Source organism: Lathamus discolor, chromosome 9 (genome assembly GCF_037157495.1).
Source record: "Lathamus discolor isolate bLatDis1 chromosome 9, bLatDis1.hap1, whole genome shotgun sequence".
Classification (NCBI taxonomy): domain Eukaryota; kingdom Metazoa; phylum Chordata; class Aves; order Psittaciformes; family Psittacidae; genus Lathamus; species Lathamus discolor.
In genome coordinates, this window is record NC_088892.1 from 13443034 (window position 1) to 13470036 (window position 27003).

The following is a 27003-nucleotide window of genomic DNA, read 5'->3' on the forward strand; positions in this document are numbered from 1 at the left end:
GGGGCGGCAGCAGCATGGGCCGGTGGGGCCGCGCCGCGCCCGCGCCCCCTCCGCTCCCCGCCGCCCCGCACCGCTAGAGCCGCCGCGGCCATGGGCTCCCACCTGCCGCCGCAGCAGCGGCCGGAGCCGCCGCTGGTGCTGCAGCTGGCGGCCGGGGCTCTGCAGGCGCAGAACTTGGAGCTGCCGGGCGGCGGCCTGGGGCCCGAGTGGCAGGTGCTGCTGGGGCGCGCCGACGCGCTGGCGTTCGGCGGGCGGCTGCACGAAGCGCTGCCGCTGTACCAGCTGGCGTCCCGGCACCAGCAGCTGCGCGCCGAGCAGCTGGAGAAGCTGGTGGAGTGCCTGGCGCAGAGCGTCCGGATCAAAGAGGGGCTGCCCGCCGCCGGGAGCGGCCCCCCGCAGCCCCGCGAGTGGGACGTCTTCAGGTGCCGCAAATGCCAGGGCTTCCTCTTCGAGCCCGTTTCCTTGCCTTGCGGACACACGTTCTGCAAAAAGTGCCTGGAGAGGGGCCGCGCGGCAGAGTCCCGCTGCGTCCTGTGCAAGGAGGAGGAGGGCGGCGCGGCGCCCGGGCAGCTCCCGCGGGTCAATGTCATCCTCAGCAACCTGCTGGCCAAGTGGTTTCCCTGCCAAGTGAAGGCTTCGCAGCTCAGGCACGAAGGGAACCTCCTCTACAGGGAGAAGAAGCTGCAAGCCGCCCTGCAGAAGTACAACGAAGCGGTCAGCTTAGGTAACGGCACCCACAGCCCGACGCCGGCCTCCGGGAGACGCGCTCCCCGGGACAAGTTTCCTCCGGCCGGGGCCGCGCTGCCGCTGAGTCCCCGCGGTGCTGGGCCGGGTGCTGGGCGGGCGGGCGGCGGGGAGGCCGGGGAGAGCCCCGGGAGGGGCAGGGGCTCCCCGGCCCGCGGTGGAACTGGGTCAGGAGAGCAGCGGTTGCGTAAGCCGGAGCCCGCGGTCCGGCCGTTGTGTAACCGGCGGGGCCCGGGGGCAACGGCCGCAGGGCACGGGGAGGGTCCCGGCTGGGACGCGGCTCCCCGTGGCCGCCCGTGACCGGTGAACTGCCGCAGGGGCTGTGTGGGGAAAACTTCTGGTGCGAGCGTTTTCATGTAGTTTGGGGAAAGGCAGCTGTAACCCAGCTCATAGTAAGTGGAAATTAAAGGCGAGGTGTTACTGGTAAGCGCTCAATTATTGAGTGTTCTAAAACAGCGTACGGCCTTAATCTGGTTCATACTGTGTCTTGATGCTACAACACACCGTGTGTAACCAGCAGATCGCTTCACCCACACTGTCATAGCATTATCCCATTCCTGTAGTTAACATTTGTTTTCCTGTGTTGAGCTTTGGCACGAAAAGATCCTCACGTATTACTTGAAAACTTTGATGCTAAAAATTGTGAAACTCCTCTCTGCAGCAGGACAGCATTCCTATTGGAATGTCTCTTGTGTGTTTCTATCACCCATCTGATCCTCAGTCAGAGCTGGTAATTTATTGTGTGAGCGTCTCGTGGTTTATTTATGCAATGTTCCCTGCAGTTATATAAGGCATAGCTGACGTCTTGTCTGGAGTTATCCAAAGAGGTTTCCAGTTTTCATTTAGTACGTAGTTATTAAAAAAAAAAGTGTATTTTGTAGTTTTTTACAACTTGGAACCCCCCCAAAAAAATAAAGTTTATGTAACTGATTTTTAACTTGCTTCCATCAACCTGTTTTCCTGTTTCTCACAGCTCCAAATGACCACTTGCTCTACAGCAACCGGTCCCAGATTAACTCGACTTTGAAAGCTTGTGAAAATGCGCTTCATGATGCAGAAACAGCGTGCAGACTCCAGCCATACTGGTTGAAAGTAAGTCCTGACTCCAGCTGTACTTTAAAACCTTGATTTGACCCTGATAGAAACCTGTTAGAATGGTCAGACAGCTGGATCGGAGTGAGGCTTTACATCCTGTCACTTTTTGGCTTCCTGTGACTTGCAGGCATTCAGCTGTGATACTTCTGGAGTGCAAGAAGAGAGTGATAATCCTAGAGGATAAACTGAGACTATTGTCTTTGACCTGCATGAATCTCAAGTTCATGAGCACTCTCCAAAAATCCCATGCTGTGCTTACATCATTATATAAGGATGTAATGATAAATTTAAGAGATTAATTTAGGGAAGTAGTTTTCTCCAAGATCAGTTTGGCTCAAGTGCTCTGAGAGCATACTTAACAGTTAGAGAATATCCTAGTTTTTCCTGTAAGAGTTAAAGCCCCAAGCACTGGTGGTGCTGTGGTATAAGAGATGTTTATAGCGATTCCCCTACCTAACTTTTTCTTCTCTGGAAAGATCTTTTGTAACTTCACCTTGGTTTTAGGGCATGTTCTCATGACAAAAGGTGCCAACTATGGATGTGTTTCATTGCAGGGTCACCTAAGGAAAGGACAAGCATTAGCTAATCTGGGGAAAACAGAAGAAGCTTTAAGAGAGTTTCTGTTCTGCCTTGCTCTAGATACTGGGAACAAGACTGCCAAGTCTGAGGCACAAAAGGTGAGTTCCCTAAATCATCCGGAGCTGTGTTCCTGTGTTCAGTGGCATTTCATAAAGGAGGATAGTTTTTTTCTTCCCTTTCCCCTCCTCTCTCATTACTGCAAAGAGCTGTATGGAGACACGTATCCTGACTGTTGTTAAGATTTGTGTATTGCTTGAAGATAGAGAGGTAGCAAGAAAACATACTCAGGAGACACTGGAAACAGTTACTCATGGTGTTAGCATTGCCAAATTTGAAGTAAGACTGATTTATTAATAACTCACCCACAGACTGCTGTGCTTCTCTAGAGTTGGATTTTTAATGTGTTTCCTAGCGTGGCCACGTCTCACCAGTGACAGAGTGCAGCAGAGGAGGGGTTGCTGTGGAATGTTGTGTCAGGCCATCAACTGGCAGAATGCAACACGCAGCACCCTTCAAACTCCACTTGGGAGCAGCAGCTCTCTTCCTACTGCCAGTCGTACTGCACCCAGGATCAGTGTGTGAAGGAGGCATAAAAGGAAGCAGTCAACAAAAGAAGAGCTGGTTTAAGATAGCTTTTAAAGATTGCTAATAATTAATGCTAAATCAGCAACAAAATGGATCTGCAGTGAGGCTTTTTTACAATAACACCCTAAAATGTGGTGTGTGGATTCTCCAACAGCATTTGTGAAGACTACTTTGATTTGCAGCCCCTCAAATCTCTGATTTCCCATAAATCAGTGTTTTTGACATTTAGCTGTGGTTTTTTTGTTGTTGTCATAGCTAAAAGCCTCAGTGTCACAGGGATAGTTTATGGTAATAAAATGTAATTTGCTATTTTCCTTGTACTGAATTTTCTTTTATGGCAGTGCATTCAGGCTTTTCTCCATCACTGGTGGAATAGGAACTTTGAGGGTTCTGTGTGCTGCAATAAATAAAACTTTCTGAAATCACTGTAGAATTCTTACAGTAAAGCACTGTTCGTGAAGGAAACAGAGTGTAGCCTGGATGGCTATAGTACAATCAAATTTTTATCTCATTTTTGCATATGGTTAAGATTTCCATTTCCTGTGAGGTCTTTGTCACTGATATTTGGGAGTTTTGGTTGGTTGGGGTTTTTCCTGGTTGGGTTCCATGCAGTCTTTCACTGTCATTGTGTCATGGTTTGTTCTCACAGTCACGCTGGGAGAGTTCCTGTGCACTAGAGCAAAAAGAGCAGGAACAAACAAATGTGTTTCTAATTTCTGACTCCAGCCTTATCCAAGACACCCCACTTCTGAGCAGTGGGGTTCTGAGGAAAAAACAGGCTTTTTATGACTGAATTACTTGTGCACTCATCAGACAGAGTTCATCCATGGCTCTACTGGGTCACTTCCAAGGCCATTTGCATAACAATGACATGCTACATTTTACCAAATTCTTGGTGTGCAGCTGTGGTTTTCTGCTGGTATTAACTGTCCATGTTAGTTTTGACACAGTGTGATCTTGTGGAATCCTTTTTGGCTTTAAAAAGGTACCTTTGCTGTCATGTGGCTTCCTCAGAAATCAGCAGAATCACCTCAGTACGTTGAAAGTAGTTTGGGGAGGGTAAATCTTTCATTCAGCACTGCTTCTTTCCTTAAACAATCATCTGAGAAGCTATGCCATACAACTGGCTGCAAGGTGCTACTCAGAACAAATGCACTTATTTTCTGATAGCAAATGAAGAAGTAGCATTTTTCTACTGCCTACATTTTCTTGTATCCTCATGTAAGTGAATTAAAAATAGCTCCAATTTACAGTATCAGAGATGTTTACTTCGGTGAACTTGGATTAAGCCTGTGAGATGAGTGCTGTCTGTACTAATAAACCACAGTGAAAGCTTCTGAGGTGCAGCAAAAAACATGTTTAAGATGGATGTTAGTAATTTCTGGTGAGCTTATGACCTGCAGGACAAAGAGGACAAAGGCATGTGTATGTCACATCCCAGAATGGTTAATAACTTTATGGGCTTATTTAATTCTGAAAATGTCTCTTGCTGTCTGTTCAGCCTATATTGCATTAGCTCTTGCACTTTTTGTTCTTATCCTCATCTAAAGGGCTCTTTAAATGGTTTTAACAAAATCAAGGATGCTTCTTTCAGTTCTTCCCTTACTTGCTTTTTCATTTGAGGTTGCAAGGAAGGAACTAAGCAGTGAAGTATTCTGTTTTATATCACAGCTTCTACTTAGTTTGTTTTCACTCATCCCGGGAAATGCTCAGGAACACTTACCCGATATCCTGCAGCTGTTGTCACATCACTCTAGATTAAAGGGGAATCTCCTAAATTCAGTGGGATCTGGAGGCACCAGCCATAACCTACAGAGGTTGCTCAAGGTAAAAACCAAGTCTGATGTGTGGTTCTTAATTCGTGTGTGTTTTATGTTCACATTGGGAAGCCTTCTCTCCTTTTTCACCTATGGGAGACAGGAGAATACATTTTCTCAGATTTTTACTGAGTTTCAGAAGATTACAAGGAAGTGTTGACTTACTGAAGTCTCCTTATCTGACCTCTTTTTCTTTAATAGAGGTCCTCTGGTGTAGCACTAGTAACATTTATGCCAGAATTGAGTGGGTTCTAGTCCTGTAATTGTCTTTAGCTCTTCCAAGTAGTTTGTAGTGGGAAAGGGCCTCTGAAGACTGGATTGAGATACCCTCCAAAGCTGTGAAATGCTAAAATCCGGGGTTTCAGCTTCAGCTGTAATTGATGATGTCAGTGACAAAACTATCCTGCATTCAGATTCTGTACGCTGCTTAGAGGTTATTCTAAAGCCATATAAGATGTATTAACTGCTCTGTAAGTTTGGTTTCATAGCCATAGTTTTGTAAATGGCTATAGAGGTTGGCATCCATGGGTTCATAAGGACCACTTTTGCTTCACTGGCATCTGAACTTTGGGGTTAGATTTGGCGTATACACATATATACATATAGATGTGGGAGAAAACTTCACTAGCCCTCACAAATGAAAATGGCAGGGTTTGAGCAGTCTTGTTGAGACTGATAAGAGCACTCAGTGACTTTGCCTTCTGGAAAGGCTATTAGGATATTCTGACAAGAAATCCTTTTGCATGACCCCTTAATGAAGTCATTTGAGGGACAGGTCACTCATCTTTCTGCATGTCACACATTGCCACAGCTTCTGATCACTATCCACAGTATCTACTTTTGGGTTCACCTGGGGAGTTGATGTGACAAGCTGATAGGGGATGTCCTGTATAATGGCTGCTCCAGATTGTTCTGTAGCCTTAACAGGATGAAGTCTCATCATTTTAGCCTTTGCAATATAAATCTGTCTTGCTAAAGGAAGCTCTGCGTTTTTTCTGTTACAAATTTTGTGTGTTTATGCTGCTTCCTTAAAATAAATTCACATTGTTTTGGTTGGTTTTGATACTTGATACCATCATTATGATATACGCAATATGCATTTCCCCATAGGTTAAGTGATAACGATATATTTAGCCTGAGATCTGGCCACATTTCTGCCTGAATCAAGCTTCATGACCAAGCTATAAAGCCATACATAAGGGCTGAAAATACTCAGTGCCATGGTGGGGCTAGGATGGGTGGGGAGAGCTAATAGTTTGCCTTTTTTTCAACCCTCCATTACAAGCAGGCCCTGACAACAATTCTCAGACTGTTGCTTCTTGACCTGCAAAGTCCTTCCTGGTGATCCATAGCGTTAAAGACTTGTAATAGGTTTGGGGTTTTTTCCTTACCAAGTTGTTGTAAGATTAGTCCAATGTCAGACCTCTCTTCACACAGGTAAATGTGGAACAGAAAAGGGGTTTTTCCATTCAAGAGGAACCAAATGTAACTACTTCGGGTAGCTTGAGGAAATCTATACAAATCACAGAGAGCAGAAAGGACTGCTCGGAGGAGGAGAACAAACTTACCTCCATGCCAGAATCTACCTTTCTCATTTCCGACAAGTGCAGCCTCTTGAAAAGGAAGTGCTGCTCGGAGGAGATGCGAAATGCTGAGCTCCCCTGCAAAGTGATGAAGAAAGGTATGTTTGATTGCTTACAGGGTAAGTTTCATGGCATGTAATCAGTAGAAATTTCGCTTTTATACAGATTAGAGGAAGAGGGTCCAAACTGCGCTTTGGCTTGTGCCTTTTCCCTTTAGTCTAACCAGGGCAGCCTGGGGAATTTTTGCGTACACTGGAAACAAAAAATAGTCTAAAAGTGGGTAAGAAGTTTGGGTCTGCTGATGCTCTTTCATCATGAGAGATTGAATCTTTTAAGGACTATGAGTGTCACACGTGGTCTTAGCGCTTTCTGGATCACTGAAAGAAGTTTGCTTAAAAGCAGAAATTGTTTGTTGGTGATATCTGGCCTTGTTTTCATGCTGAAGGATATGTTTACAATGGTAGGACAGAAGAATGTATCTTACTTCCAACACCAATGAAAAAAATGTTTTGACATTAATTGTTAATGCAAGGCTAAATTCAGCCCTCTGTAAGTGGGTATAATGCCACCAAAATTAAGAGAAGGTATGCTGATTTGTGCCAAGGCTGAACTTGATGCTTTGCTAGAAATTACTGTAATGATGCTTAATGGTTCAGTAACTTGCAAGTGTATACAACACAGATTTAAGTACTGGCTGCTGCTTGTAGTTACACAGCATACCACTGTGTTTACCATACTTCTGCTCAATTACACTGTAATATGTTTTCTGTTATTGATAGATACAGTTGATACTAAGGGAAATAGTGCTGGACAACATACTCCATTTGAATTTGTGGATCCATCAGATTTGGACTGCTCCCTATGTATGAGGTATCTGTTGTCTTCTCATGGATGTATTTAGCTTTTAAGCTGTATCTCTTTCCCTTTTATGACCTAGAGATTTTCTAATTTACTTGGTAATTTTTCCCTCTGTCATGAAATTAGTTTTTATTTTAATTGCTACTCCAGTGATGCATTTCTAGACCTGTTCATCAACACTGTTGATGAATAGGAACTTCTTGATCTCTTCTAGGCTAGTGATTGTTTAGGAAAGGGCACATGAGGGTAATGCCTGTTAGTGAAGGTCTCAAAGATTTCCTCTCATCACTTACACGTGGCCACCCACTGACACACATAGTGCACAAAACCAGTTTGTCCTCTGGAATCCGTACAGCCCTGTATGATGTTATATGAAGCTCAAAATAGCTGAAGAGACTACATCCAGTGAATATTCCACATTTGCATGTAAAATACTATGTTGCTGCTATTGCAATAGGAGAATCTTTCAAGCAAACAAGAGCATGCTTTTCTTTTATTACTTAAAAGATGTGCTCCTTTGTTTACCAAGGCCATTGCTCCATTTGCTTCATGATCTCTTCTTCTAGTCATCAGTCACTCTTGGGGACAGCAATGACTTGACAAAACCAGTAGTTGTCAACTACATCTATTTTACTACATGTTTGTAAAACACATTTTAACTTTGGCAAATATACATGTGGGGTTTTGTTAACTGACTTAGAAACACTGGAAAGGCTTTTCACGGGGGTCTTGGCTTCTGCAGTGAGTGTTGCTTAGGTTTGTAGCTTCCATTACCCAGATTTATCAATAATGCATGTTTAGGTTAGTTTTGCACTATATTTTAAATTCTTAATAGCAGACAGCCTCTTCATGGATTTATTTCTGAAGGCCTATCCTTTGAGAAATGTGGAGTTGCTTGGTTGGTTGTTGGTATGCAGGGAGAGGGGGACATCTTCCATTTATCTCAGACAAATTGAAACAACTACTGTGTTTGATTTGCTTCTGCTTGGAATAAATCGGCTCTGCCCCCCTCCCTCTGCTTACAGCTGAAAAGTGATCTGAGAGTTTATATAGCTCTCAAGACAATTGATACTGCTAAGAGTAAAACTTTAACAGAAAGCAGCACAATTAGTCTTAGCTGATTTAATGAGTCTGCATGTTTATGATCATTGTGTCAACAAAGCATTTTTCAGATGTTTTAAATAAAATTAATTAGCCCTACTTCTTCATCCTCTATGTTAAATCAGAAACAGCCAGACTACAATGCATTTGTAAAGGAATTAGGGAAATGGCAATCCTTGAGCTTACAATATAGAGGATGGCGATGCTGATCTGTAATCGCAATCACAAATACAGACCTTGCATCTAGGAGGATGTTAGCTATGTAACATCGCTGCAATAATGAAGGCTTGTGCTAAGGCAAGTGTCACAAGATCTTTTCCTTGCTATTAATGCAGATTGATTATAATTGTTTCCTGCTGTGTTCTTCAGAGGTATTTTGGGGATTTGGATCCTAAGATACTTTGGACTAATTACCTAGTAACCTACTGACCTATTCACAATTAACTGCAAGAGCTGTTATTAACCTATTTGTCTGACAGTGGCTAAAATGTTATTGATCTACATTCACTCCAGCAGCAAGTGGAAGATAAAAAGTAATACTCAAAGCAGTGCACTGCTGGAAGAATGAAGGAGCATTACTCAGCAGGAGTGATTATTTGGTTTCTGCTGTTACAATAGCTTAAATGATGTCATGAGAAATCTTGGTGTATGGTGTTTCTTTCTGCAAGTCATGAGGCTTGGTCCAGGTCCCTTTAGAGTCATTAGGAAGAAGCTGCTGCCAGCTTTTGTGAGACCTAGAGCAGAATCACGCATTTCAACAGGACTTGCTTGTCTTTATGCTAGCATTTCAGATCCAATAAGTGACTACTGAGTTACATGTGCAGACCAGTGCTTACTGAAACATATTGTAGAATTCAGTATTTTACATAGTTGAGAGCAATAAGGGAGCCTTGGTGTGGTGAGGTTTCCCTTCATAAAACAAATACTAAGGATTTTCAATTAAACAGTCAAATTGCAGTATAAACTGGCAATCTTGTTAGGAGCCAGTTATGTTCTTGACTACACTCATCTAATAGATGCTAATAAATGTGAAATTCTACATACGTAAACCCAAATGTGTAACAGGACTCAGTGTACTATTTTGACAAACTGTAATATTTTACAGTAGACTTATAAGTTCACTTAAAATTAGACTAATATTTGAGACCTTAAAAGCCAGTATGTTGTAAAATACAGTATATGCCAAACTACTTCCTAGTATCAAACATTTTCTATGAAAAAAATCCATATTATTTGCATCTCTTTAAGGTACTTACTGGCAAGGAAACACCACATTCAGTTAGCACATAAACATAATAATAAGTAAAAAGCCCTTATATGAAGATAAGTGTCACAGAGGTACTTGAAATAGGTAAAGATTAGATACCATGATACATTGAAGACCTGGTCTTACATATTGAAATACTTTTCTAGATGAAACAGGAGCCTAGTATCACTGATGCTCCAGAAAAGCAGTTTTTTGAAGGTTAAAACCTGTCTATTGCAACGAAACTGCTTTCCAAGTCCGCATTAGAGTTGGCAATAATAGTTTATTACAATCACTTACGTGGGCTATTACTGCAAATAGCTATTTTGTACTTAGCTCTACACATATGAGTAATCACATGATTTCCACAGTAATAGTTGTGCAAGTATTGCTCAATTTCATTAGAAAAAGTCAGATGGTCCAACTTCTGCTTCTATTTATCACTCACATAAAGGAAAATTAAATCCTGGCTTATTGGAAGTTAATGACAATATTCTCTTGCATTCACTGAAATCGGAGTTCATGAGCTGGTTTTGACATCAGGTAGCAATAAGAAAGTATAAGCTGAGTAAATTCAAGAGTTGATTAAAGAAATGAAAAGCAAGGAATAACTTCATCCCTGGAGTAGTTAAATTGGAGAATGAATACAGCTTTTTTGGTAGCAGCATCTTTATTTTGGTACATATTATTGTTTTGTTTTTGGACTTTCCAATCCAGGCTCTTCTATGAACCTGTCACTACACCTTGTGGACACACCTTCTGTCTCAAATGTCTTGAGAGATGCCTAGATCACAACCCAAAATGCCCCCTGTGCAAGGAAGGGCTCTCGGAGGTAATGATGCTTGGATTTCTGTCAGCATAAAGTCAAGGATGACAGGAAATATTCAGAAACCTTTGATATTTCCTAACTAAAAAGAAATATAACAATTTGACTTTTAAATGCTCTTATGACTTACAAAGCATGGATAGTCTCCCCTGCTCAAGCCTTAGGGCCACACCTGTTCTTAGAAAATCTGTCGGCATTTTTACTTCCCAAATTTCCTCAGAAAATGCCCATAACATTCAATAGTTCAATAAACTATTCAAATGCCCAATAGTTCCATAAACAAGTCTTCAGTAGCAGTGTAAGCTTAAAAGATCAATTTGATTTGCTATAGACATAAGAAAATGGAGCTAACAGATGACAACCTTGTGCATAGGCACCATACACTCAAAATGCCACACGTTATCTCTAATTGCTTGTGTGTGTGTGTTTTCTGCAGTGCTTGGCTATGAGGAAATACTGTAAAACAGTATTAATGGAGGAGTTAATAGCTAGATACCTTCCAGAGGAACTCACTGAAAGAAGAAAGATTTATGAAGAGGAAATAGCAGAGCTTTCCAAGTATGTAATCCATTTATGTAAATCCCAATCTCTAATACTACTGCTGTTAACTAGGGAATGGCTCCTGCTACTGTAGAACACAAGATGCTGACAAAGGAGCTTCTTTCTTGGTATTGTGTCATTTTGAAAAGAACAAGGGTCCAGGTGAAATTGTGCTTTCAGTTACCATAAAAACTGAGCCTGTGCTGAACAGTAGAGGAGAAATCCAGAAGTAAATAAACTATGAAGCAATGTGGTTGCTTTCAGTGGCCTCCTCAAAAGCCACAGAGTGAGACAGTAAGTGGAAGTCTCAGGCTGGGGGTTAGAATGTACTAGGGAGGGAAGAAATGGGATTAAGGAAATTGGAGTAAACAAAAGTAATAATACAGATGCATTAATCCTTTCACTAGCAAAACCAGAAAGCATAGCTAAAGACTCTTCTGCTAGTAAGTGGTAAATCATTTTCCATACTATCTACTCGATTAATGGGAAAAATCATTTTAGCTTGTACTTACTCCATTAAGAATTTTATTCTAAAGATGTTTTAATCTCTATTTAAAGACACCATCATTTTAAACAATATGTTATTGCATAAAATGTATTTTATACCTTATTAGTAGCTTGGTAAATGTCATATCTGATTTGTCTTTTTTTATAGCCTAAACAAGAATGTTCCCATATTTGTCTGCACAATGGCTTATCCCACAGTCCCATGCCCTTTGCACATCTTTGAGCCATGTTATCGCCTGATGATTCGAAGGTGCATGGAGACTGGCACCAAACAGTTTGGGATGTGCATCAGTGACCCTGTAAAAGGGTGAGTGAGCCACATGCTTGGACTATGTGATGTACCCTACTTAGTGTGGAGCAAGTCTCTTTTGAGAGGTGCAGAAAAGTCCATGGCTGTAATATATGTGATGGTTTTCCAGTAAAGAAAGCTGCTTCTTAATCATGCCAGTTAGAGACACAGAGAAGACTTAAGTTTCTCTCTTGAATACTTGGATTCTGACTAATATGACTGCCCAATTTTCTTGTAACACACATAGCTAGCGTGTATTGTACAAAGTTGAGCTGCAGATCTCTTGTAATACATGAAAAGTGAAGTGTATTTTCTACTGTTTTGAAATCTGTTGGGTGCTTTGGCACAAGAAATCAAATTGAAAGGGCATTACGGTGTTTGGGGTTAGGGTTTTTTTAATTATGAAAAGAACAGCTAAGCTATTGGGATACATTTATATCCTCACTGTTCTGAATATAGCAGAAGCTGCAGAGGTACAACAGGACCTTCATAAGGACTGTCTGAACATTTACATTGAGCCATTTACAGTCAGTCTTAAGTAATTTGATCTTAATGCCTGTCTCTGTTCAGCTTTCCTCCCTTATAGTGTATTACCTACAGGGTATGTATATGCCATAGAAAGTTTGAGGTACACAAAACACACCTACAAAGTCAAATCTGCTGAAATTGTGAGAAAACATTTTTCCTCACAGGCTTTACAGTCCTTCCACAATTTTAGTATTCTGAACTGCACTTGTTTTTCACAAATTGAACTATCAGGATTATAGAGAAAGTGTGTTGAAGCTGTATAACTTTCAGTTTTATAAGATATTCCCTGCCTTCCACAACATGCAGTTAGTGTTAATCAGATTAGACAGCCTGAATCTTCCTGATAGCTTTGAAAACAATTGTGGAATAATTTGAACTGCAGCAGGTCGGTACTAGGAACAATGGAAATGAGCTGACACTGGTAAATACCTTTGTGGTAGGGACTGGCTGTATGGCAGTTCTGTGGCGCTAAGGGTGGAGAGAATAAGACTTGTTTACTTGCTTTTGTTCTGATTTCAATAGGTTTGCAGATTATGGCTGCATTCTGGAGATAAGAAACGTGGAATTCTTTGCTGATGGTCGCTCTGTTGTAGACAGCATTGGCAAAAGAAGATTTAAGGTGATACAGCACAGCCAGCGTGATGGCTATAACACAGCTGATATTGAATACATTGAGGATCAAAAGGTAAATGAAATATTTCATTTAAACTGTGCTACATGTGAAATTTAAGCACCTGTTTTCAGTGAGTTCTTACTTTTGTAGAACAGTTTCTAGTAAAACAAATTTCTGGTAGTTACTAGCTGCTCATGGTTAAATACGGGAAACAGAAGAGTTACCACAAGCATGCACACACACTGCCCATACACTGAGAGTGTTTTTCCTAGAGGTTTTTAGCAGAAAACAGAATTACATGAATCCAGGATGAAACTTTACCTCTCTCCTAAACATAATAACTGTGGTTTATAAGGGGATCGGGAGAACCTGCTTCTATTTGCATGGAAGCTGATTAGAAAACTCCCTTTCATATCGAAGGAGCAGGACTGGCTCCGCTACACCTTCACAATTACTTACATTAATTCTTTCTTAAAAAAAAAAAAAATGACTGTGGTCAGTCAGTGTTCTGGGAGAAGTATGAGCTTTTGTGTATGACGGGAAGATAAATGTTTACTCTGAGGAGCTGGTAGTATTAAAAACACAAAGCTTTGCATAATCTTCTGTGTACTGAGATGTTTATGTAAAGTGTTTTTTATGTAGCAATCAAGAAAGTGCTTGTTCTGCAAATAGGTGTCTTTGGTTTAGATAATAGAGTAAGAAAGTGAAGGACTGATGGTGGGGAAATGGGGAGGAAGCAGAATGGGGGACACCAGCCTCCCTATTTGGATCCACCCCAGAACTCTTGCTGTTATTTTTCTTTCTTTTCCTTTCCTCTATCCACCCCAGAAATTCCTAAAAATCAGTGCTGTGCTTTCCCCAACATGCAGACTGAACCAACAGTAACCCTCCTCTTCTCTTTACTCATTTCAGGTGCAAGGACAAGAGTATGCTGCATTACTTGTTCTCCATGATTCTGTCTATGATCAGGCATATCTGTGGTTTAACTCCCTCAAGCAAGCACTCAAAAGTCGAATTCTCAGTCATTTTGGTCCAATGCCAGCTAAGGATCCTGACCCACAGGTACCCAGAATCAGTGGCTTATGTAACTTTTAGAGACAGAAATAGCAGGGATACCCAATAAACTGGGAGGCATTGTGTTTTAAGATGAAAATATGAATACTTTTCATTTATCCTGCGTAAGCTAAGTATCTGTGGTATGTTGCCAAGCACCAGTTGTACTACAGTTGTGAACAAAATGCTCATATTTAATGTTGGTAACTTCCTGAGACTACTGATCTGACTTCATTAATTCCAGGAGACTTAAATGCCTTACATGAGTGAGAGAAAACGGGCAAGAGGAAACTGTGTTCAAGGACTGCAAATAGTAGGGATCCTAAAATAACAGATTATAAGAGAAAGTGAATATACAGTAGTGTCATAAAGCATGAAGAAAGGAGGCAGGAATCCCAAGGAACTGGGTCAATAATAACATGGGAACAAAATACATTAAAAAAATCTAGAAGGCCTAACCTATAAACTATTGCTGGAAATAGAAATGCAGATAGATAGAAATAGCTTTTGTCTTCAACATCCTATTTTTAGGAAAGGTGCAACTTGGTTGTAATTTGCTTCGAGCCAACCTGTAATCACAGGCCATTAGGTTGGCAAAGAAATTATCTGTTTGCTACACTGCTATCAAAATACTGTGTTAAAACAAGACTTAACCATCTCCGTGCATCCTAACTTCGTTTCCCTCTCCCCCCCTGTCCCTTACCACAGGCTAATCCTAATGGGCCAGCATGGTGCTGGTGGGTCCTAGCTGTCCTTCCACTTGAGAACAGAGCTCAGCTTCCTTTCCTTGCCATGAAATCCCTCAAAGACCGCTTGAATGGCATCAGACGTGTCCTTACATTCATGTCTCGTACAAGATCACGGTGATGGTGAGAAGGAGAGCTGTGAAGTCTCCCACAGTACTTGACTGTAGACTGTCTCTTGTAACTTCATCTAACTGCAATAATGTCTTACAGATTTGAGTGTCAGGATGTTTCAAGCTTCAGTGTGAAAGAAAATGAGTTATAAAGAGCAAGGGATGTTTATGGATACTTCAATAGTTTCCATTTGGAACTCTGAGATGATTACTCAATCACTGCACTGCTAAATTAATAACAAATGTGATAGAACAAAAAGTGATCTTGTTTGCCATAAACCTTTTAAAAAGCTTAAGGGTTTTTTATTTATTATTTTTTTTAGTGGATAAAGGATAAACTGTGCAGTTTAATGTGAAGCAGAAATAATAATGTTAATGCATTATTTCAGTGAACTGCAAAGTCTTTTATTCCAAATGGTTCAGGTTTTATATAACATTGTGTAAAATAATGTTCACAACTTCCGTTTGATAATTTATTTTTGCAATATGATTTTTTGTTTCAAAATGTATATTATTTATGTGTTCATTCTCTAAAGGAAAGTGAGCTGCTCTATTTATTTATAGTGTTTTTACCCTGTATTTATGACTGGGGCAAAATGATGATTCTAGCAGTACGCAAGCAACTGCTTTGATAATTTTTCAGATATTTGTGTTCAAATAATGAATGTTTTTCTACTTACCCCCAGTGCTACTGTAGCTTAAGAAGGATTTTTTTTCCCTTGAAACAGCCTGCCATAAAGTCTTTGAATACACAGATTATGTCTGAGATATTTCAGGCACAGTTGTTGGATCTTGATCCTACACTTGCCACTGGGTTCCTGGTATCACAAAGCAGTCAAGCACATGCTTAACCTTAAGCATGAGTATTCAAGTGCTTGAGAATATTCAAGTCTTGATCAGTTGATGTCAGTGGGGATTTGCCGTAGTGGTGGCAGAAGGATCTATCCCTGAGTTTTCACAGAACAGAGAATAACTTGGAGTTAAATTTATGTCTGAACTCTCTCTTGAAGAATGGACAATGGCTACAAACAGCTGTGAAGAAAGAGCCACAATATATGGGAAGTGGCTTCTAAGGAAAACTGGAAGTTATTGGTATCATTTCACTGTAGGCTACTACATCTTTTTTTTTTTTTAATTTTGTTTTTTAATTTTTTTTTTCAATTCTTGTTGCTGTTAACATCAGTTTTATTTCTCATAATTGTTTGGTGGGGTTTGGCTTTGGAGTGTGTATATATGTGGTGGGTGGGGGGAGTTACTTTGAACTGTAGGACTCAGAGGGCAGATTTTTGTCACATGAGAAGAAATATGTTGTAATAAATGCTATTTATTTCACCCCAATCTTCAGGTTTCTGTTAGCTTCAAATCTCTACCCAGCCACTGCATTTCTCTTAAGAGATTGGGTAGTGTTGCTAATAATTAGCTCTCAAGGAAAACAAGTGAATTTTAGTGCGATTACTTCTAGCTGTAAAGAAGGTAAAAAATAGAGCAGAAATGGGAACAGGAAGTATCTTGGGTCTGATTTTTGTTCTGTTTTAAATCAATAGTTCATATACTTGTTTTGCTGCTTTTATTGCTTTCAATGTACCACTTTATGGGACTGATCTTGCCTCCATCTGACTTTTGACTTCTCACTGATTTCAATGTGAGCAGAACTGGGCCTTTTTGTTCTAAGCTACTGTTTTCCTTTTCAGTGGCAAAAATAGATTGAATTGAGAATGTTATGGAATGCTACAAATGTCTTTATTTTTACCCAGGAGAGCACTCTTTGCCATTCCATGCCTTTATGGAAAAAAATGCAGTAGAATTTAATGTCAATCACATCATCAGAAATATTTATTAGTTAAAAATAATTTCCATACTGTTAAGTTTTCATAAAACTACCTTTGTTCCCTCTATTCTGTAGAACTTTTCAACAAGGGTACCAAAGAAAGGAATGGAAGACAAACATGTTTCAACCTTGTGATGCAAATGGAATACATATCCTGTATTTGCATTGAGCTACTCTAGAAAGGCTACAACTTATTTCCGTACTGCTAGACTGCTGCACTTCTTCCATAGGTGGTACTTTACAAGCTTCTCTGTAAACAATGTGTAGAAATACATACAGGTATTTTTGAGGCTCAACAAGGCAAAATGCCAGGTCCTGCATTTGAGGCTACAACAACCCCACAATGCTCCAGGCTTAGGGAAGAGTGGCTGGAAAGCTGCTTGGGGGAAAAGGACTTAGGGGTGCTGATTGCTGGAGCTGAACACGACCCAGCTTGTGCCCAGGCAGCCAACAGCACCCTGGCCTGTATCAGCACTAGTGTGGCCAGCAGGGCCAGGGCAGTGATCATCCCCCTGTACTCAGCACTGGTGAGGCTGCACCTCGAATCCTGTGTTCAATTCTGGGCCCCTCACTACAAGAGAGACACTGAGGTGCTGGAGTGGGCCGAGATAAGGGCAATGGAGCTGGTGAAGGGCCTGGAGCACAACTGTGATGAGGAACGGCTGGAGGAACTGGGAGTGGTGTAGTTTGGAGAAGGCTCAGGGAGAGACCTTACCACTCAACAAGTAACAAGTGATAGGACAAGAGGAAACAGCCTCCAGCTGCACCAGGGGGCCTTTAGACTGGATATTAGGAAAAATGTCTTCCCCAAAGGGTGCTCAGGCATTGGAACAGGCTGCCCAGGGCGGTGGTGGAATCACTGTCCCTGGAAGTGTTCAGAAACTGTAGATGAGGCCCTTAGTGACATGGTTTAGTGGTGGACTTGGCAGTGCTGGGGTAAAGGTTAGACCTCACTATCTTAAAGGTCTTTTCCAAGCTAGTTGATTCTATGATCCTATATGTTCTGAACAAAAACAAGTGTATGGTGGCTGACACCTACTATAGCATTTGTCTTCAGAAGTCAATAACAAAGTGATTTCTACTTGTTTGGAAGTGGAGCTGCATTAAACACAATTCTTCCTTAAACCATTACGTATTATTATATAACATAAGGGGCCCACATTGCTCCCATAGGAAAAAGCTTTCTGTTACTCCTATCTGTGAGAAAAGGACTTTAGATGTCTATTTTAAACAGTTTTGTCACTGATGTCATTGTTCTTTTCCTCTGCGTGCTGCATCTTCTACATACTTATATTCTGCCTATTTCGTTGATTTAGAAATTTGCATGGAAAGAATCCTTGATTTTAGAAGTGAGTACTGTCTTCTCTATTAGCCTTCACTAAAAATGCCAGAATTTCCTAAGCAGAAACTCGTGTCATAAATCATAATGTATCATAAAGACCCAGTGCATCGGTTGCAACCTGGAAACACTGGACCTACTGCATATAATGCATACAGTTGATCTGCATATGCACAACAAATCAGACATGTCAAGATAGTTCATCTGTACGTGTTCAGTGTGATTCTGTCTGGGACTGCTCTATGGCCACACATCTCGGATTAGTGGCTAAAGTCTGCAAATTCCATCAGAAGAAAAAAACAGATTTGCTAGAGAACACAAACCTGTCCACGGAAAGGTGGACAGAGAATAGCCTTTGCCTTCAGTGCATGGAGGCAGTTTCAGTAATGAGGTTTAAAACCCAAAAAAATCTAGTTATGCCACAGTATTGCTGGTTTTTTTCAGTTGTCTGAATCAGTACATAGATGTAAATTACATCGATTATAAGCATGAATAAGCAGCTAAGCAGATTTAAAAGTACTTTCACTTATAGAAACAGCATTGATCAGATGAAATACTAATTGGGGGAGTATTTTATTTAAGCTTCTCACATTTTTTGAGCCACCAAACCCAGTCTTGCTCATCTATTTAAAAGAAAGAAAAAATCATGACTCAAAGTTGCATTTCTTGTGTGACCAGAGGTATCGATCAGTTGCTGTTGTGAGGGCCTAAGTAACGCACTGGCTTCTTGGAAAGGAGTTTTGTAGTTTTTAATAATGAAATGATGTAATGGTGTGACAGGCCATTATCATTCTAAGTCTTAAGAGATATTCTGGTCTTACTTGTAGAAGATCCTCTTACTTCTGTTTTCATTTTAAGTGCTGATATCTTCCACTACCTTGTAGCAATAAGAGACAGCAGCTGTCCTGTATGACTGCTTACTAATGGAACACCTAAACCATGGGTTTCTTACTCCAAAACAAAACCTCTACAAACCAAATGTGGATTTGGATGTAGCAGGTCTGGCTTAATCTGTACTGCAAAGAAAGAGTTTTAAAATGTTTTGTTTAGATGGTCTTTTCATAGAATCATAGAATCCAAGGTTGGAAGGGACCTCAAGGATCATCTGATCCAACCTTTCTTGGCAAAAGCATGGTCTAGACAAGATGTCCCAGCCCCCTGTCCAGCCCAATCTTAAAAGTGTACACCATGTTGGGGTATCTGCCACTTCCCTGGAGAGGTAATTCCCATAGCTGTTTGCTGTCATTGTGAAAATTCTTCCTTTTACTGATTTCTACTTGGTGCTGAAGTTTTGCTGGCATTTAACTGCATGAAAGACAGGAATTATTTAAATGCAGTGTTTAGGAATGGAGAACGTGATCACAAACTGATTAAAACCAAGTGTAAAGTAACTACAGGATTTTTGTGCATAAAAGCCCATGAAGGGTAGTGCTCCCCATTCTCCCAAGACCTCCATCAGATGAACTCGGTCACTCTTTGCAACCCCTGCTTAGTTCTCATTTAATTTGTCAGCTTCACGACCTAACTTGTAACTGGCTCAGCACACAGCTTAGCATCGCTACAGAAAAATGGTAGTTTCAGCAAAGTCACTCTTTTGAGACACTTTGCTAAATAAATAGCGTCTGGGTGCAAGAAACTAATCTGTTTAGGATCAAAATGGTGGATAATAAAACCTGACCTATTACATTGACTTTACTCATCCAGGTATCATGTGAAGTGCTTACTAATGTTGGAGTTTCATAAGGTCTAAAGTAACCCTCACATAGAAGTGCCTGTATTCTGTTATTGCCATTCTTGAGCTTTGTAATAGAATCATAGCCATATATTTTATAAATATAAACACATGCACCTTTAAATCTTTACATCAATTTGCAGAACAAAGGTTTACAGAGCAGAAGTGTAGCAAAACCAACATAAAAGCTTCTATAATTCCCTGGTGAGGAACGGGAGAAGTACAAAAATGAGGAGCAAAAGACTATCTGTGTAAGATGTCTTAATTTGGAACCATATACTTGTCCAACTTAATTCCATCAAGCTATGTGGTTACAAGAGTGCCAGAAATACATCTATCAAGCCATTTTAAATAAAAAGTTTTGTGGACTTGTATATTCCATTTGTTTGTAAAACATCCTTTTGTGCACTGTAATGAACTTGAAATGAAACTTAAGTTATACTCTTATATCACTGAACAGAGCACTGTTCAGCTACCTCTACCTAAGGCTGAAGTAATGGTTTTTTCCAAATTTGTTCACATTGTCATATAAAATATATTTTAAAAAAATCATAGTCCAAAGACCCTGTACGTGTTTGTAGCTGTACTTGTACCGATGTTGTACCAACAAAGTCTGTGTGGACAGTTGTTTCCTAATTAAAATTGTTGTGTTCTTTACTCTTTGGCTCGCATAACAGAACGGCAGCGCTGAACAAACTACACGTGAGCTGATTTTATTTAGGTGTGTTGGATAAGGGAAGAACAAATCCTAGGTACTGCAGCATCACACAACACTTGATGTGAGGGAACAAACCCTAGAAATGAAGCTGTCCAAACCTCATAATTTGTAAAGGACATCAAGTGCTTTTCTTTTTACCTCTTTGCTGTAGTCAGGTAAGAATAATGGGAACTGAAGAGGACCTGGCTGCCAGCACTCCCGTATGCTTCTCTGGGCTTTGGTACCTCTCATGCATTGCTGTTTGCTTGATAAGTTAAAGCAATTTGAAACTATAACCACCTCATTTATAGTCTCAGGCAAGACTGCATCTTAGCCACATTTAAGCTGCATCTGTGAGGCGATGAAAGGACTATTTTCAGTGAAGCCCCCTTAACAGGAAGCGCCGTAGGATTTTCAAAGTCCTTAACTTTATAGAAAAAGCTAGAGAATAGTTTTATTCATAAACCGAATACTGAGAGGAGTGACTCCTATTCTACAAAAAGTATGTAAGAGTTGCCAACATTTTCCAAAGTTACATATGTACAGGCTGCTCCTTCTGCCTTGTCATTTAAGCAAGATGTGGCATGCTTGTCACTTGCTGCCTGAGTCCCCACCACCTCTGATAGCAGAGATTGGCTTGCTGGTCTCTTATGTAAGCTTGTTCAGGCCCTGTATTTATTTTAGAATCCAGGGCACAGGATAAGGCTGTATATAGTAAGCCAACAACTAATTATGTCAAGACTGCTGTTTTCTGTAACAAAATACATTTGCATCTGAGTAGAGGAAGTGTTTTGGTTGAAGTACTTTTCCATCAGGAAATAGTAAATAGTCAAAACCGAAGCCCTGCTTGGGAACATGTTGATTTAAACTGTTCCTTTTAAGTCATTATTTTAGTTTTGAAAGCTTTAAGAATGGTTATAAAAAAGTGGTGGTTAGGTGCAGTATAAAGCAGAGAAAAATTAAACCACATCGAGGATAACAAATTATTTCCAACTACTTGCTCACTGTGTTCTGGTTTTATAACAGTGTACCTACACAGATTTATTCAAATGATATTTGAAATATTCTAAAGTCATCTACACTTACATAATGCTTCGTATTCAAATGATCATCCAAAACTGCTAATGATCTCTTATCAAGTAAAGCAGTTCAAGGGAAACTATTTATTCCAGTCAGTCTTTACTCCCCAGTATAGTTCCCTGACATGAGAACCTGCACTGACTTTCACTGGGACTCACTTCAGGACTGTGTCCCACTACGCAAAGAGAAGACCATGCCCCATGACCTGCCACAGCTTTGAGGATTTTGTCATTCAGCTGCAATATGCTTTTTATTCTGCAAATGAGATGCCACAAACCCCTGGAACATCTCTTAATGTTCTGTGGTTCTCTATAACTGAGTGGAAGGTATGGCAACATTTTTATCTTCAAAAGATGTAGCTGGCTTGTTGATTTTAACAGTTATTTAGCCTCTGCTATAGGAATCATGGATTGACTGAACTCCAATCCATTATACTTAATAACAATGTAAGGTATACTAGTCATCATCCTCTTGGCCACATGTACAGATAAAGGAAGAATAGAAACTGCATCACAAAACTATTGCCAGGCTGGGCTTGGGGTTTTTACAATGTATTTCTAATTTTCAAACAGATTTTTATCAGCAGTCACTAATACCGAGTTCTCCAAAAGCTACACCAAAGGACAGAGTAAGTCATGCTTACTAGTAAACAGTACCATCATCAGGACTTCTTTACTGGAAAAGTTATGGTTTTAAGTACTCAGATAAACTGTAGATTGATAGAAAAAATTAATATTCAGAGGCTACCTGAAAAACAGAGCACTGAGATAAAGAGCAAGATTTGCTATGAAGGCCAGCCTGCTGCTGCCACATACTGACCAGTTTACCTCTTACGATAGGATGGCTTTCAAGTTGTTAAAGCACAAAAATTACTGGCTGAAAGAATCTATATAATGAAAGCCTGCACAGGCTGTCAGTACCGGTTTTATGCCAGTTTAACATCTTTTGTTTCAGTAGAGCTGCTCTTGATTTATAATGCCATAGCTGAAAGGAGAATTAAGCTATTTATGTAAGTGACTTTCTTTATATAACTGACTTATGCTGTATTATGTGATGGAAAAGAAAACCAAGCACACGCTTTTTTTTTTGTGTTTTCTATGAGCTACAGAAAGATTTTGCAAAAGTAATGCTAGTAATAGATAGTTTTCTCTACGTAAGAAATTCATCCACATGGAGGTTTTAGCCTGAGTAGAATATGCAATAACAGGCGACAATAATGTGGAAGGATTTTAGCAAGTCTGCAGACAGTCTAGAAAATGTGAATGCTGAACATCACAATTTAGACTGTAAGTTAGTTTAACAAAGCAATTGTTATTCAGGCTCTTCCTTGGATGAGTCAATGATTTGTACTGTGATTATTAGTACTGAATGTACCATCTAAAATTCATTTTGAAAGATTACTGAAGCATTAATGATTTAAAAGTGGTTTCTACAAGTATTTTTTATCAATGAGAAGCCCAAGCACTATCAAGGCTAAAGAGCATACACAGGGATTTTCAACACAGAGGAATTAGGGTTTTTTTTCACATGCTTTTACATTGTTTTTTACTCTTCAGTGAATGATGACTATATAATATTTAGGAAATCAGGGTCAGTAGAGTAAATGTTTCTGTAGCAATGTGGCAGACACACCTTTCATAACTCATAAAGTCACTACTGGAAAGGCACAACTGGGTCACAGAAGTGCATGGTGGGATGCTGCTTTCCAGTTATGCAACCAGGGTAACTAAAGGTTAGAGCAAGCACTTGAATAACGAGCTTTTTGCCAGAAAGAGTAGAACAGAAAAACACAGTGTTTTTAAATGCTGGCTTCTGAGCAGCAGCCGCCTAACGTGTCTAGTTAGGAGTCATCAAACCAAAATAGAACCGGATGCGTCAGAACTTTGAAGAATGGCAGTTCAACATCCCAAAAGAAAAATACATCTGCTTGTATTCCAAAAGCAGATCCTACCGGTTCTCTCATTCCTGCAGATGATACTAGAGCCATTTGCAGCATGCTGCTCAGCGTTTTCACCCAGCCCACTTTAACTGGCTTTATCACTCCTCTCTTGTCTTTTTACTTTCTCCATCATCCAGCAACATTTTCAACTCTAAGGAATTCCACAGTTTGCCTCTGTTCTCTTTCCTACTTCTGTGTATATGTTACTGGGTTACTTCTAATGCATGTAATATGCAGAATCCTTACCTAAGTTCTGATAGAGAAAGAAGAAAAGAGAGAAAGGAAGTTGTGTTTTCACACTATAAACAATTGCCAAGGTTTGGAGGGCCAGGACCACTGTCATGAATCATGGCATTAGCTGACAAATAACTCCTATCAAGTTTGGGGATATTAGTTACAAAAACTGAACACTGTCACAAAGAGACTAAATAAAATAGTGCTCTTTCAATCGCAATTAGATCTCCTGTTACAGCTGCACAACAGATAAATATATTAATCAAAATGACCTCATTTTAGGCATGTGTAGCATATGTTATATAACCATGTCAAGTATGCTATTTTATTTCCCTCCTGCCAAGGAGAAGTGGTGTTTGTCTTACAAGAGTTCCAAATAATTCTGGTTATAAAGTGATGGGGAGAAGAACAGGAGAGAGAGACAAAAGTGAGAGAATTAATAAGCAGAATGACTCATTCCCTGAGTGCAGAGGTGATGTTACACTCCACTTAAATCTCAATTGCTCTATAGGAAGCTAATGTTGTCACCAGCAGTCTCAGTACTCCTAACATGCCCAACGCTCATCAGGAGCGAAAAACCAGATGTGTTACAGGGAGGGAACTACGTCTTTTCAGACCTCATCTGTTCACAGCATTCCTGTTTTGTTTTCAAACCTGTTTATGAAGGCTGCCGCCATGAACAAGGAGTTTGCAGAACCCCTGCCACACTGTTGCTCAGTTCTTTGGCATTCAATTAATTATTTTCTAGTGCTACTAATGACTCTTTAAGCAAGCACAACAGCACCCTTAAAAGAAGAATACATCCCCACACACACATAACAAGGCTGAGACTTCACGAGATTTATACTGCGCTACAGAAAAAAGGACCAAGAGGCATACATTTTTGCAGTATAAGATCACTCAGCCAGAGAACTCTGATAAGCGCTGAAAATGTGAAAAACAAATGGCAGGGTATGCATTTCCCATTTGCTCAATACACACACATAAAAGAAACACTGTGTAGGCTTCACTGCAGCATACCAGTGCGTCCAAAACTCAAAGGTTAGTTACATAAATGATAAGGCGTGGGCTTAAATGCTTCATTCAGCTTGTTAATTACTTGCTTTGTGCCCTGAGCCAATGTTCTGAAACAGGTTCATCCAATATTGTGTTGCTTCCTCTGAATTTTCATTTAGTGTATTAAGCTGAAGTGCCGGGAACAATTTGTTGCAATACCTAGGAAGAGCCTGTTTTCTTTTCATGGAATTTGCAGAACAAACTTACTCAGACTAATCCACAGATGCTCTTTAAATGTCCTTGCTATTTCAGAAAATTATGAAATTTAATTCTTAGAGCCTTCTCTTTAAATAAGGGAACTGCTGGCTGCATAAGCATGTATGTATTATTGGCGTATGCTCTGAGTGTTCTTTGTGTTCTTTTTAATCTACAAATCCAAAGTGCGGAAATGAATGGTGGTGTGCTAAAAAACTCTCAAAATAAAATACTTAATATGTCTTTGGCAGAAAACTAGCAGAAGCTACATTTTAATAGTAGATGGAAATATTTCCACCTTCAATTTGGTTAACTGGGATACCTCATTGATGATGTTCTTTAATGCCATGGCTATGAATAAGCCTTCATTATTGAACAGCCTGTCCTCAAACTGACAGACCACCTATCTATTTCATGAAATGTACAGGCAGAAACTGGAGGCTTAGAATTCCTTACCTCCGTGGAAATAAATCATATTGTATGTGGAGCAAACTGTAGTTTTACCATGAGATATCTCATCAAGATCGTACCTGGGAACCCTGTCAAAGATTTACTTCAAACAACAGAATTTGGTTTTGAACTAAAACTGCATAACTTGCCTTGTTTTCATCACTGTACACTTGCAGACATCTTGATTTCTAACTCAGACATGGGCTAAAAAGCCTATTGAGACCTTGAATTTAACAGCTACAATGAAGGGGAAGCAAACTGAATGCAACCATTTCAGAAGCTTTTGACTACCTGCATTTTGAAAGACTAATGAATATCCTTCAAACCTCACCTTTCTTTTCTACGTGAAGGCTCCATCTTTTTGCTCTGCAATAAGAATGCCACTTAGAGATTTCTGAGTCACAGATGCAGATTAGCATTTGGATTTGAATTACAAGTCAAAAAAAGGAGGTTGACTGAAACAGAAATCTCATCTGGTCCATTATATGGACCAACTGCAAAATATAGATTGCAGCTGCAGACCTGAGCTGAAGCTATCTGGCAGTATGCCCTGCTATGTGAAAGGTGATGAGACTATCACATTGCCACTCTACACATCCTGCTTTCTACACCATTCTCCAGATTTTTCAGGAGCATTATTTCTGAGGTTGCTCATTACCTTTGTTTCTGCATTTCATATTTGTTTCCCTACTTGTACTGGCTTGCTTTACTTTCTGCATTTTGTTATTTCCTGCCCCTGGGCTGTATCATATCATGTCATCAATATTTCATCTGAACGACTGCCTGCTGGAATCACTATGGATTTCTGCTTAAAAATTGATACCACAATATGGCCCCACATTTCTATCCTTATGTGATAGGATGTTCCTCTTGAGTTACAGTGTGTAACTGTTCCTCTTGAGTTACAGTCCCTCTATGTCTTAATACTTCCATTCTTCATATTGCTTGGAACATCACAGTATTCTTAACTGTATTTAAACTATCGAACACAATTTGTGATTTAGAACACATATAAAAATGCTTTCTCTATTGGCAACTGAGACTCGACCACACTATTTAGGTGGTTTCACTACACAGATCACTTTTGTCTTCAGGCAAAACATTGTTTCTTCAAATTGAAGATGAAAACTGCAATTAAATATAGGCCACAGATGTTCAGGATGCAGAGGACAAAAATATAGGTTTCATAACTCCACAGTTATGCAACCAGTTGCTTTTCACATATTAAAATGAACATTTAATTTTATGCTCTTATTTACCCTAAATCTAAACACAAATAAGCCTATAAAGGGTCCTTAAAATAGTGAGACTTAAAGATGTTCCTGATCTATTTTAATCATTGAAAACACTTTCCTCAAGATGTTCATTCTTTTCTAATTTAACTTCAGATCTCCAACTACTCAGACATCCAGTTCTCCATTGCCTTAATGAGACACCTAAATAACTCTGAGGATATCTATCACAGATTTGGTAAAGGCAAGACTCCTTTTAAACAAGGTCATTATGTATAAATGTTATTTACCTTACCTACTGAATCTCATTTAAAGTGTCTACCCTGATAGTCAAAGTCCTCTCTGGGACTGGCTACATGACACCCCGCAGCAGTGAAACTCTCATCTCATACAGCGCAGTC

At 40.1% G+C, this 27003-nt stretch overlaps 1 protein-coding gene across 3 annotated transcripts; it reads left to right on the top strand.

The window, feature by feature from the left end:
- Positions 1-7: 7 nt before the first annotated feature.
- LONRF3 (LON peptidase N-terminal domain and ring finger 3) lies at positions 8-20376 on the top strand. Of its 3 annotated transcripts, XM_065689240.1 has the most exons (12): positions 8-724; positions 1718-1836; positions 2394-2516; positions 4675-4830; positions 6258-6501; positions 7183-7273; positions 10326-10440; positions 10871-10992; positions 11630-11788; positions 12821-12983; positions 13824-13973; positions 14673-20376. In XM_065689240.1, exons 1-12 carry the CDS (start codon positions 91-93, stop codon positions 14829-14831), a joined length of 2235 nt encoding a protein of 744 aa, XP_065545312.1. In that variant the 5' UTR covers positions 8-90; the 3' UTR covers positions 14832-20376. The 3 variants fall into 3 exon arrangements, with proteins under 3 accessions (XP_065545312.1, XP_065545314.1, XP_065545313.1); XM_065689242.1 differs by lacking the exon at positions 11630-11788; XM_065689241.1 differs by lacking the exon at positions 4675-4830.
- The last annotated feature ends 6627 nt before the right edge of the window (positions 20377-27003 follow it).